Source organism: Orbicella franksi, chromosome 13 (genome assembly GCF_964199315.1).
Source record: "Orbicella franksi chromosome 13, jaOrbFran1.1, whole genome shotgun sequence".
In the NCBI taxonomy this organism is placed as follows: domain Eukaryota; kingdom Metazoa; phylum Cnidaria; class Anthozoa; order Scleractinia; family Merulinidae; genus Orbicella; species Orbicella franksi.
In genome coordinates this window covers 9,149,504-9,163,179 of record NC_138157.1, presented here as the reverse complement: position 1 = coordinate 9,163,179, position 13,676 = coordinate 9,149,504, and the positions used below count along the sequence as shown (strand labels likewise).

The 13,676-nt window shown below is 40.8% G+C and overlaps 1 protein-coding gene across 2 annotated transcripts in view; it reads right to left on the bottom strand.

Annotated features, from left to right (window-relative positions):
- Nucleotides 1-9: 9 nt before the first annotated feature.
- Nucleotides 10-13,676, bottom strand: part of LOC145464976 (putative phospholipid-transporting ATPase IIB) — a 34,099-nt gene continuing 20,432 nt past the window's right edge. For both annotated transcript variants that reach the window (XM_081448787.1, XM_081448788.1), the window contains 18 exons: nt 11,547-11,753; nt 10,945-11,106; nt 10,490-10,582; nt 9,662-9,745; nt 9,015-9,062; nt 8,838-8,912; nt 8,480-8,527; nt 7,806-7,904; nt 7,575-7,664; nt 6,646-6,790; nt 6,312-6,376; nt 5,780-5,868; nt 5,591-5,657; nt 2,724-2,788; nt 2,455-2,563; nt 2,280-2,337; nt 1,676-1,879; nt 10-1,143 (listed from right to left, as the gene is read on the bottom strand). In XM_081448787.1, coding sequence (XP_081304913.1) covers nt 1,007-1,143; nt 1,676-1,879; nt 2,280-2,337; nt 2,455-2,563; nt 2,724-2,788; nt 5,591-5,657; nt 5,780-5,868; nt 6,312-6,376; nt 6,646-6,790; nt 7,575-7,664; nt 7,806-7,904; nt 8,480-8,527; nt 8,838-8,912; nt 9,015-9,062; nt 9,662-9,745; nt 10,490-10,582; nt 10,945-11,106; nt 11,547-11,753 — 1,845 coding nt within the window. In that variant the 3' untranslated portion in view covers nt 10-1,006. The remainder of the gene's footprint in view (nt 1,144-1,675; nt 1,880-2,279; nt 2,338-2,454; nt 2,564-2,723; nt 2,789-5,590; nt 5,658-5,779; nt 5,869-6,311; nt 6,377-6,645; nt 6,791-7,574; nt 7,665-7,805; nt 7,905-8,479; nt 8,528-8,837; nt 8,913-9,014; nt 9,063-9,661; nt 9,746-10,489; nt 10,583-10,944; nt 11,107-11,546; nt 11,754-13,676) is intronic.

Below are 13,676 nucleotides of genomic sequence, written 5' to 3'. Positions count from 1 at the left end.
GACCAGACATAGTGTAATTTGTTACTTTATTATCTATTTTTTCACATACAGTAGTGTGAATGTACAGAAACGCCAGAAAAAAAGTTACAACTACATGTACCAACCCCTCTCCGCCTCCTCTGTAAATTGTATAAAACTTATGGGAGACGAACCAAGTTGACAAGTTGATTATTAACACCATTCACAAGCTATTAAATAATTTGACAAATATCTCCCCAAGTGGTACTTATTCTTTATGGTCCATATACTGTTTTCAGTGAAAATTTACAGGCATTTCAAAAACTCGCTTTTGAAATGAGAGATGGGGCCAGAGTGCGAACGCAACAATTTGTCAGTGTTTGACCGACTGGCAATATAAACAACGTCATGACAGTGTAAAGAGAACAGTTTAAACCTTTCCCAAGAATTCTTCCTCACCATTAGTTCCTTAGACAATAGCCCTTTTCGCGGTTACCTTTACCCATTTGCATTACAATAAAATCTAGCATGTATGTGAGGCAATTTCGGGCTATTTTGTAGTTTTAGCCCGAAATCACCTCGCATCCACGTTGGATTACATTGTAATGTAAATGAGAAAAATTAACCGTGAAAAGGGCTATTGCGCGGCTACTTTCGTCAGAACATAATCTCAGGTTGTTCTCTTACTGTGACGTCACAACATAGCAACGTGACAAGATGGTGGGAAAGAAACGCCTGTGAAATCTGCCTCGCGCTGAGCGCTCGATCGATTTTGAAATTACTCGCCCGATCACTCCCTGAATTGTATTCCACCAGTCCAGTTACTATAAAGAATTGGACTCCACTCAGTCCCATTACCATTACTTATCCTTCTCTCGATTTGCTAGCTACATCTAATTGTATCTTCTGTATAAAAAATATATTCCCTGAGATTTTCGTGATAATTTCACAACCTCTTGATCCAATTTATTACAAATTTCTCTGCGCAGCAAGCAGTGGATGTTTTACTGTAATACGTGACTGTGTTTCTTCTGTGACACAGCGCTCGTTAGTTCGTCAGCTTTGAATAGCTGGGTGGAGCGTATTTACGCCTTAGATACTTTAAAATGTAGAGCGGTAGACAGCTGACTAAAGTGATGACAACCACCTTCCACAAAAATTCAGTCGACACCAGGAACTTTTGGTCTGAAAAAAAGAAAGAAAGAAAAGTAAAAGTTTTTTAGTTTTTTTCTACATCTATTTCTCTCCTCCATACCTTGCAAACCCGCAGCTCCATGGAAATAAGAATTTTGCTTACAGTAAACAAGATCAAGACCCGATCAGTATCTGGGAGGTATGGGTTCGACTCCTGTCGGGGACTTTATTTGCCGAGTTCAGTACTTACCAGCCTGCAGCGCAGCCGTATTTTAGCGGGAGCTCAGTATTTCCGGCCTACGCAAAATGTTTGGTCGCCATCTTGAGTTTTTGAAGCAGAGGACTGAAGGTTGGGGTCTACCAGAGGGTTAGGCGATAGGCGAGAGGAATCCTCATCCAACCTAAATCAAACACGGCGGCTCGGCGAACGATCGCGTGGTCCGCGGCATCGCGGTAACTCGCCGATTTGATCAGGAAGTGTATAAATTATCTCATCTACTCGCACAGAATTTAAGCATCTATATTGAGAGTAAGCAGGCAACTTAAATCTAGTGCGTTTTAAGATGCCGGATTCATAACTTACCAAAGTAACCCCTCAAAACGATGAGTGTACCAATGTAAAGTGCAAGACTAATGACTTCAGCTAGTAACATGAGCCAGTGCCATGTGCGTATGGTCAGCGCCACCATCAGCAGTTCAGTGAGAATTAACGCAGTGAAAGTTATGGACACCACGTGAATAAAGTCCTGATCAAACAGAAGAAGACCGCCGAACATTATAATTCCACCTACATGGGATAGAAAAACAGGAGTCACTGACGTTGTTAGTTGACGTTGCTACGAGTGAAAAAGGTCTCTTGATGTCCCCAATCAGTCCGCTAGGGCTAAATACTTTGACACTTAAATCAAGGTTCTTATCTTATCTCTTGTAAAGTGAAATAAAAAAGTTACAAAAGTACAGAACAAGATAGCCTCTTCCGGGCGTTTAGTTAGCTGGGACGCAGCGTGAAAAATGGCGTACAAAATAGATCGTAAATTTTCAAAGATTCCTTTATCTCGTAATTCTCATAAAGGACTTGACACAAAGGTAGCGAGACCAAACATATAAATCTGCAAGAAAGCTCCAGTGTCATGTTAGAATTTTTCATCTATCGAACGTGGGTATTGAAAGCCGTACTCAACATTTACCTTGATATATACTGATCAGAACCCAAATAAAGAAAGTCTTGTAGGAGAGTGACCTGCCCTGAGGAGAATGAAACGAACATACATATTTAAATATTGCCTTTGTTGACAAGAATTACCATAACATGTCAGATAATGAAACATAAAACAGACCAGTCGAGCAATATTTATTACCAACCTTGGATAAATCTTTGTATAACTCTGGGTAAATCAAAGCGATGTCAGCAGGAACATCCTCGTCCAACACGAGAGAGAAAACTGGAAACATTGTGTACACTGTGCCATACCTAAAACAGAACGAAAACATGGATTAGATCGGGTCGTCAGAAATAAAACAATTTTGTGACTTAGACTTACGTAAATTATATCTCACGAGGAGAAAATAACAAAAAAATCACTAAAACAAATCACTAAAGCGTATACCTACCCAATCATGAGAATACCTACCCAATCATGAGAAACCCAGAGAAAAGTGACACTGAGGCAAAATAGAACACACAAGAGAACACCGCCTGCAACATTATGGAAAACACGGATAAAAAAGTTTAATATCATCCTTGTCTAGAGCTTTTGGCGAAAGTCGAAAGTGAGGCCTCGCCCACACTACGCCGGAGAAATTTGAGAACGCAGCTTTATTTCTACGGATAGGCCTACAGTCCACAGTAATCCGTCACAAAAACGGAGCTTTTCGAAAACGCTCCTCAAACCGGAGGAATTTGAAAACGCAGCCTTATTTCTACGGTTTGGCCCACAGTCCACACTAATCCGTCACAAAAACGGAGCTTTCCGAAAACGCTCCTCAAACTGGAGGAATTTGAAAACGCAGCTTTATTTCTACGGTTTGGCCCACAGTCTACACTAATCCGTCACAAAAACGGAGCTTTTCGAAAACGCTCCTCAAACCGGAGGAATTTGAAAACGCAGCCTTATTTCTACGGTTAGGCCTACAATCCACACTAACCCGTCACGAAAACGGAGCTTTTCGAAAACGCTCTTCAAACCGGAGGAATTTGAAAACGCAGCTTTATTTCTACGGTTTGGCCCACAGTCCACACTAATCCGTCACGAAAACGGAGCTTTTCGAAAACGCTCCTCAAACCGGAGGAATTTGAAAACGCAGCTTTATTTCTACGGTTTGGCCCACAGTTCACACTAATCCGTCACAAAAACGGAGCTTTTCGAAAACGCTCTTCAAACCGGAGGAATTTGAAAACGCAGCCTTATTTCTACGGTTTGGCCCACAGTCCACACTAATCCGTCACAAAAACGGAGCTTCTCGAAAACGCTCCTCAAACCGGAGGAATTTGAAAACGCAGCTTTATTTCTACGGTTTGGCCCACAGTTCACACTAATCCGTCACAAAAACGGAGCTTTTCGAAAACGCTCTTCAAACCGGAGGAATTTGAAAACGCAGCTTTATTTCTACGGTTTGGCCCACAGTCCACACTAATCCGTCACAAAAACCGAGCTTTTCGAAAACGCTCCTCAAACCGGAGGAATTTGAAAACGCAGCCTTATTTCTACGGTTTGGCCCACAGTCCACACTAATCCGTCACAAAAACCGAGCTTTTCGAAAACGCTCCTCAAACCGGAGGAATTTGAAAACGCAGCCTTATTTCTACGGTTTGGCCCACAGTCCACACTAATCCGTCACAAAAACCGAGCTTTTCGAAAACGCTCCTCAAACCGGAGGAATTTGAAAACGCAGCCTTATTTCTACGGTTTGGCCCACAGTCCACACTAATCCGTCACGAAAACCGAGCTTTTCGAAAACGCTCCTCAAACCGGAGGAATTTGAAAACGCAGCCTTATTTCTACGGTTTGGCCCACAGTCCACACTAATCCGTCACAAAAACCGAGCTTTTCGAAAACGCTCCTCAAACCGGAGGAATTTGAAAACGCAGCCTTATTTCTACGGTTTGGCCCACAGTCCACACTAATCCGTCACGAAAACCGAGCTTTTCGAAAACGCTCCTCAAACCGGAGGAATTTGAAAACGCAGCCTTATTTCTACGGTTTGGCCCACAGTCCACACTAATCCGTCACAAAAACCGAGCTTTTCGAAAACGCTCCTCAAACCGGAGGAATTTGAAAACGCAGCCTTATTTCTACGGTTTGGCCCACAGTCCACACTAATCCGTCACAAAAACCGAGCTTTTCGAAAACGCTCCTCAAACCGGAGGAATTTGAAAACGCAGCCTTATTTCTACGGTTTGGCCCACAGTCCACACTAATCCGTCACAAAAACCGAGCTTTTCGAAAACGCTCCTCAAACCGGAGGAATTTGAAAACGCAGCCTTATTTCTACGGTTTGGCCCACAGTCCACACTAATCCGTCACGAAAACCGAGCTTTTCGAAAACGCTCCTCAAACCGGAGGAATTTGAAAACGCAGCCTTATTTCTACGGTTTGGCCCACAGTCCACACTAATCCGTCACAAAAACCGAGCTTTTCGAAAACGCTCCTCAAACCGGAGGAATTTGAAAACGCAGCCTTATTTCTACGGTTTGGCCCACAGTCCACACTAATCCGTCACGAAAACCGAGCTTTTCGAAAACGCTCCTCAAACCGGAGGAATTTGAAAACGCAGCCTTATTTCTACGGTTTGGCCCACAGTCCACACTAATCCGTCACAAAAACCGAGCTTTTCGAAAACGCTCCTCAAACCGGAGGAATTTGAAAACGCAGCCTTATTTCTACGGTTTGGCCCACAGTCCACACTAATCCGTCACAAAAACCGAGCTTTTCGAAAACGCTCCTCAAACCGGAGGAATTTGAAAACGCAGCCTTATTTCTACGGTTTGGCCCACAGTCCACACTAATCCGTCACAAAAACCGAGCTTTTCGAAAACGCTCCTCAAACCGGAGGAATTTGAAAACGCAGCCTTATTTCTACGGTTTGGCCCACAGTCCACACTAATCCGTCACAAAAACCGAGCTTCTCGAAAACGCTCCTCAAACCGGAGGAATTTGAAAACGCAGCCTTATTTCTACGGTTTGGCCCACAGTCCACACTAATCCGTCACAAAAACCGAGCTTTTCGAAAACGCTCTTCAAATTTGAAAATTTGAATTTGAAAACGCCGACTTTTTCGAAAACGATGACATGACGATAATCACGTGATCTCCCTGTCCGAGTCTTCCTCATCACAAATCCAAAACGACCGGTGATTGTCGTGCTTTTAAATTTCTCCGGCGAAGTGTAAACGGACAACATTTGACGCATTTTCAGTGTGAATTTTAATTTTGTTAACGGATTTGTTTTCGTCTTCTTCGCGCGCAGCCACTCACTCTTATGACCAAGATGTTGCTTACCTGCATTACAGAAATAATCAGTCCCCTGTGGATCACAAACTGACCGAGAGCTGCTGATCGCTTGTAACTGAAACAGAGAGAATGAATTGATCATGTCTATCGCGAAACACGGATAACTGTTATAGGTTCCACAGTCTAACAATAAAAAGAACGACTTCGTCTTTAAACAATAAAGTACATGCAATTAACCTGTTTCGACCGTGCCACACCAGAAGCCGTCCTAGGTATCTAAACTGCGTGATGGAGAAATCCGCAGCGAGCGAAGCTTGGCGACCTTCCTGGCAACAAAATGCACACGAACACAATCAGTCATGCATCGAAAGAAAACGTTAAAAATGATCAAACTAGAGGCTCACTAGAAGCTGTTAACGATTTTTATATTTCGCGGAGCCTTTGCTGTTGTTTCCAAACTTTCCACGTATACATGTTGAAGTTCTCGTTTAAGTAACAGATCTTTCACAAGCAATCATGCAGCCATCTTTTGTTTCTTGTCCTGTCGACGTTTGATCTTGTTGTAAGTAAAGTATCACTTTCCTAGATGTCCACTTTCTCATTTGATTCATCCACTTTCATTGACGTTACATATTTCTGGCTCTTGGTGAGTGTTAACGGTTTCTTGATTGGATAGTAAATGAAGGATATGAATCACATTGAAAGCACAGGCACGTAAACATTCCACTGCGCCGCTCAGAAGTATAAATTATCACTATATTTATCTTACTTTTCCCTCGATCCCCACTCCAGCATCCGCTGCCTGAATCATACTGACGTCATTTCCACCATCGCCTAAAGCCAAACAAAAATATCACATCTTTCATCAGCGAAAGAATAATACAAAAAACGTTCCCGTAGAGAAGGGGTCCGGTAATTTGTTGGCTGTATTGTTCCCTCACGTAATCAAATGTGAAAAAGAAGTAAAATGGTTGCAAAAAAGAAGTAAAATATCTCAAACTTTCTCAAAATTCTAACTAGGTGCATAGTACACCAAATACGAACTGAAGCCGAAGGACATGCCGAGAGGGATGGGGACCTGGAACTGGATCTGGACATCTCACCTATGGCACACGTTCTCTTTCCAGTGTGTTTCTTTAGCAACTTGACAATATCCGCCTTCTGTTGAGGTGAACAGCGGCAACACACCACAACAGGGCACTGACACGCCAGCTCCATGAACTCGTGCTCATAATGACGTAAGCAAACCTGACGGGTTAAAAACAGGTAAATGTCGGGGATGAGACATCTTGAAAACTTTCTGTCTAAATTTTTTTTTAAAGTTATTCGTTCATAATCCGTGTTAATCTTGCCCAATATCAACCATCCTTGTTTCGTGTTGGTTTATTGTTACCATTTGGTGTTTTTCTGCCTTAGAAAATTATTATTTAGAGGTTTGTTTTGATCTGAGGATGATCGTAATGTTAAGCATGATCAACGAAAGCAAAGCTAAAAGTGACTTACTATGTTAATTGTTTTACAACGTATGTTATTGTCTTCTGGTCAGAGGAAAACCACAAGAAAGAAATTGACTGAGCCACTGATCATGACACCAATCAACATCAGTCCTTTGGACGCAGAGTGGCGCATGGGTTCGATCACCGGCCGCTGTTTCGGAAAATGAGCCCGCGCTCACCCCCGAAGTTTCCTCTCGGGGAAGAACGCGGCCAAACCCGAGAGAGTGGCGGAAATCGAGCCTAAGCGGCGCATAGGGCACCAACAAGGTTTCTCCATTCCTATCAGTCCTTTGCAAGCCGCAAGGTTTGCTCCCAGTTAAGGTTTAGAGCCTAAACTATCTGGCACCAACACACAAACACCAAATGGCTGTTTGCATTGTTCCGCAGAACTTGCCTCGCACCAAAATTGCTAATGAAGCGAAGCCACATACCCAGTGGTGGAGAGGAGAAACGTTACCCAGAAATTAACCGGAAAAGTGCTCTTTTCAACATATAATCTCAGCTGCCTAACATTGTCATATCCCGTAAACACTCACCTCTAACGAATCCCCTTTGATTATCAGTGCACAATCATTTTTCCTCCTTAGTGAATTAAGTTCTAAATGTGCTTCAGAACGATTACTTATCTGAAAAGAAAAAAATGTCAAATTTGATGCATAATGAGCAACCAGGAAAACTCACGTAAGCTTCATGAAAAACTGAAGTTAACCGTCGGCCTGATAAATCACAAACCATGTTATACTTAAACATCATTTTACTTATAGTACCTGTTTAAATGTGTAAATAATTTGGTTCCTGGCTACAAGGCGTGAACTTTGCGCGATGCATGTGGCTGTTTCTAATTTATCCCCTGTGAGCATCCAAATCTGAAAGTGAACAAGTAGCCACATTGCATAATTGTCAGTTGGTTTTTGTTATTTCTTTGTTAGGGAGTAAGGGTGGCCCAGTCTTATTGTTTGGAGTGCAGGGGTGGCTCATTGTTGAGAGTGCTCTCCACCCACTAAAGTGGCCTGGGTTCGAACTCCGGATTCGGCGTTGAAATTGGCCGGGTTGAGTTTATTGTCAGTTCTCGTCCTTGTTCCGACTGTTTTTCATCGGGTTCGTCGGTTTTCCTCCCTTCACAAAAACAAGCACTCCAAATTTTAATTTGATGTCGCTAAACGAATAGTTCATGACAACTGCATGAGAGCTCTTCCATGTTTCGTGCGCATTGTTCCCTTTTTCGTAGTTCGTTCGTTCGTTCGTTCACTCCTTCCTTCCTTCGTTTATTTGTCTGGTCGCTCGTTCGTACGTAAACATGGTTCGTGAATAGTTCGTGAAATTATGAAAAAATAAAAAATAAATAGACAGACTGAATGAATAGATGAGAGAACAAGGACAAGAATAAAACAAAAGACGGCGCCATAAGTTTACAACGGGCTTCTTTCAGGAGTTGCGTTACCTTGATTCCCGCATTTCGAAGCATCTCAAGGGTAGGACGAACATCCACCTGAAGATTGAAACAGGCAACGAAAAGATATAAATATTGTATGAACATTATAAAGGAGATCCTTATGTTCAAATTTTAACAATAAAGCTACAACATTGCTGAAAACATTTCAGTTATTTCATAGCTATCAAAGAAAGCCACGTTGATAGTACAAGAGTTGTCAGATTATTCGACAAGGGAAATAAAAATATTCTTGAGAGCAGTGCGCGCTGTTGTCGGGAAAAAAATGCTGACACAGTGTAAAACCATATTTGAAAAACTGTGAATTATTGGTCACGCTATCCTTTCTCGCTTAGCAGTAAAAAAATACCTGTAGTTTGTCTTCAACTCCAGTTAAACAAAGCAACTCTAAGTCGTGCTCCAAAGTTCTTTGAACGTCCATTACCTAACGAATTGACGGAATTACTTCTCGTTCAGCAACATTGAATCACTCTCAGTAATATAACAGGGAAAATAGTGCAGCATGAAACATAAAAGCACGTCGTACCTTGGCCGCCCTGTCAGAAATGTTTAGTTTGGCTTGCATGTACCGATGCTGACGAGAAAAGTGATAATAACCATTACTCTAAGTAAAAAACACCACAGACAACATCGTTATCTTTAACACAAATTAGTAAAAGCGAGAAACACATCACAACTCCAACAAACAGCATTTCAACCACTCTCAGTACAAAACGGGAGATGTAGCCGTTGGCAAGCGGAAAAAAAAAACGTCACCCTGGTAACTCTTCGTTTTTGCTTGCAACTGATTGGCTGAAAAAGTGATATCTTTGCTCTGATTGGACAGAGCGTGCTGTAGAGCCCTCTGGTTTAACACAATGTTAAGAAAATACAAAACGAAACTCAACATGTCATTACGTTTGGCAGTCAGAGCTCTGTATGCCACAATAAGCGACACAAGTGTTGAGGCACTTTATTGTAAAATTCAATTTTCGAGCGTCCTGGAAACAGTCCTATTCTAAGACTGCACAAGTCACATCACCTGCACAGGAATGAATTGAAAGGCCGCTGGAGGTATCAGAGAATTATCACTAGATACATATGAAATAGAATAGGGAGGAAAATATCGTAAAGAGTCATTTTCTAAAAGCGTCTCAAGTATTTTTGTCGCCCAATGCAGATAAAAGTACAAACCTCAAAGTCTTGATACTGATCTTCAGTTAAGGTTTTCTTGGCAACAACAAGAGTTCTGAGACCTTCACGAGCCATGTTACCGCACTGAAGGGAAAAACAAAAACGGCAAGGCACATAAAAATTCATAATCTCACAAATAATGAGAATATCACACACGCAAATGAGAGATATTTCCTCCTGTTACGATATAATTAGTTGATGACGGGATTTAGAATGGTGTTCGTCTCGGAAGTGTCGTGGTGGTTTATGACGCTACCCACCCCTCTTACAACAACAATAACAGTTTATTTCTACTACTGTAAACAACTAAAAGAATTTACAAGATTATAATTATAAATATATAAATAAACAGTACAGTACATACAGTAGTGGAACACCCAAAATAACTAAAAAGCTAAACTAGTTGGGTGACCGTAATTATAATAATTAAAAATGTAAGAGTCAGGAAAGAGGCACAACAAATACATTGGTACACATAACTATCGCAAACTTGGTACAAGATTAAATATACAAAACAAAACAAAATAAGTAGATATAAACTATCAAAATATCAGTAAAGAGACAATAACTCCGATATGTCCAGCTTTCAATTCACTTCAGCAAGTTACCATTACTTTCACTAAAAAAATTCATTTACAATAAACCTCACAACGTAAATTCGAGTACAAAAATATTTAACAGTGTTATCCTGGCCGTGTTACGCCGGCTCTAAAAAATCTTTTCCGCGCGCCGAATCGAGCATTTTATCAATACAGGGTGTAAACTGTAGAGTGCTATTCACAGAAGATTAAAAATGCTTCTTAACCCACCCCTCCCTAGTGCCATTACCTCTTCCTCCAACCAGTCATTATATTGTACAATGCTGCTCATGACTGTGTCAGCACCTTTCATGTAGAAGGTTATTTCACCTGTCGCATCATCCTTAATGGAAGAAAACGAACACTATGAATCCATAACCAATTTCATTCAACGTAACCTCGCTCATAAACTGATAAATGCATTTGATGCATAGCCTTAAGATCCACCAAAAGTATTTTTAATCAAAGAAAAGTAATTTAAGGTTGAAATTCTCGATAAGGGGTATCATATCGGGTAACTCGCGTCCGCGATGACCGTAAAACGCGTACGCCACGTGTGTACCACGCACCTACCACGCGCATAACTCGCGTTTGCCACACATTCTCCCTAAAACCACGCCACATCCCCTTCCACGCAAACACTGCACATTGTAATAAAGGATAAGACAAGCTCCAAATACAAAAATCACTAATTTAAATCCTTACCCTGACGATGATACCCATTCTTTTCGTTTCTGAGGTAAATGGAAATATCTGCAAGATGTTGTACACAAGTATTTGGCCGTGAGGAGTCTTCAAGCGCATGCTCGTGATATCTCTATGGACCAAGGTCAGCCCTACACTCTCCGTCCACGTCACCAAGGCAACCTGTGGTAATCAGTGATTAAAATATATATACTTGTAAAGACTTTTTAAAAATTCTTTTAGGTGGTGGTGTGTCCAAAAGGAACTAATGATTATCAAAAATGCAGTTATTGCTTGAAGAGAGTCGGCAGAATTAAATGTTCACTTCGTTCTGGCTGGAAGATTTTGAAGAGAATAAGTCATGCTACCTTGATTAAGGGAAAACAGAAAAAACTTCGAAAATAAAGTTTACAGGGGAAGAAAAACGCCACAGTACAGATGTAGAAATAAACCAGAAAGAAACAAGGAGGGTGAAGATTGGAATAAAAACAGAGCGATTACAGAAATTAGAACTTTCAAAACGTTGCCTGGAAATGAGAGTCACAACACCCAAGATGCGTGACACCTTAGCAGACACCTCAGCGTGACACAAGCTTCAAAGGACTGCTGTATCTTAAACGTACCTCGTCTGGACTGGATGCCTGATATGTCACGGCCCTATTGTTTCCTCCTGCACTTCCTTCGACGTCACTGTCATCACTGGTCACGCTCTCCAAACGTACCCGAGCGGATTCGTCGATTTCAGTCTCCTCAGTAACTGGTGTGACGTTGTGACATAACGCAAGTGCTTTGACGGCTTCATGGACACGCGAGACAACCGTTCGACGAACCTACGAATTGAAAAAGATTCAGTAATACTTAAATTGCACTGAAGATTGCCCAAAGCCATGTATGGGGTCGCGTATCATTTACAGCGGAATGGCACACGAATGACGAACATGGGATGTAACGAACCACATTTTCGAAACCAAGCGAGTTCTTTAACTGTGCGTCGAAACAGGGAGGTAAAATATGGAAAATCAAAGATTTAACTTTCGATTGGAACCAAAACTGTTCCATTGAGTTTTTCACTCATCTTATTCTACATTTCACCTAATGAACGTCTGCGAAAAAAGTTTTCGATTTGGATAAAACGCATTTTTTTGGACGAATTTTACAAAGTTCAAAATTATATTTTCTTGCGGTCGACCCCTGCCGCTGATCACAAGAATAACGTGCTCAAAATGGCCACATGACTAATGCTATAATGTTCAGGAACCTCACTTGACCTTAAGTGCATATAAATACTTACGTCGTGTGTTAAAAAGAGCGGTAACGCACCTTTCCGGCATTTTCAACTAAATGTAGACAACTCTAGAGCAAAATTCCCACTTGTCAGATAAGTCACGACCCAAATCACGTGTCCCTGAATCTACGTCACTACTCACTTCAAACCAAGGAAGACTGGTGCGAATGGTGGACCAAAATGGCGGCAAATTTGAACGTCTTTAAGAAATTATAAAAGAAATTATGCAAATCGAAAAATTTTTTCGAGAAAGTTAATTGAGTGTTATGAAGAATCAGATGAGAAAGCAAAAAATTTGACGTTATAGGCACTTAAACAACGAAGTTTGATGTTATCGAATAATCTGTTAAATTAAATGCAAAGAATACACATGAAGGAAGACTTTTCACTACATAGATACGGGTGTTTTACTGGAAAATACGCCAAATTTCATTTCATAAGAAACTACATCCGGAACCCGAGTGGTGAGGATTAGTGATGACGTCATTTCCAGCTTTTTCACGATCGTTTGTGCAAACAGCCAGTTTTTCTAACAAGAAAATTATACAGCGAGGCAAAGACATGAAACAGAATTACATTTTGTCGTGTTAAAAACAATATCGTACTCTCCCGCTGCGCTCGTTCTTAAAAACATTGTTTTTACAACTCGAAAATAAAATCCATATCTTCGCGCCGCCGTGCAATATCCTCTATTTATTCCATACGTGCCTGCGTTTATTTCACATTATGGAGGGATTACAGGAAGAGAAACTTGACAACGTTGAATTGGAACCAATCAATAAAACAAATTTCATTTCGTTTATTTGAACTAAAAGACCCTCATATCAGAGTCCTCGCAAAACCCATTTCTGGAAACAAATACCATTATCTTAAATTTCACAACTGCTTAAGTTGTGTACAACTGCGGTGATCAATCATGTCTTCATATCTTTCTCCGCAATTCAAATATATATTTCATGTATTCACATGTACAGTAATACCATTTCCTTTTGCCCAAAATTAAAAATCATTTGCTATGACAATTTCAAGAACGAAATTTAACTAACAGCCGCTAAAACAAGTCTTAAATCGCATTATGAGAGGTATTTTACACGACAGTGATGACAGACCAAACATGTAATATTTGTTTTGATCTGCAAATACTGCCTCGCAATGGTAAAAACAGCGGGTTGGAAAACTAAGAGCATTGAAGATCATTTGAATGCTATTTTGCCATTGTGCTGACATAGGCCTTCCCACAAATATCCGGATATTTTTTTGTGATATTTAGAAATTTCCAAGATATTTAGAAAATACTAATAAAGATATTTAGAAAATCTAGGGGCGTTCAGAAATATTCATAGAATTTCTTGGCTTAGCCCTGTGTTTTCCTCGCTATTTTCTTAAAACAGTAGTCAGTTCTATACTAGAAACAATACAGTTCAGAGATTTCCCACTCGAAAAGTACGTTCAAAATCACTAAAAGCGC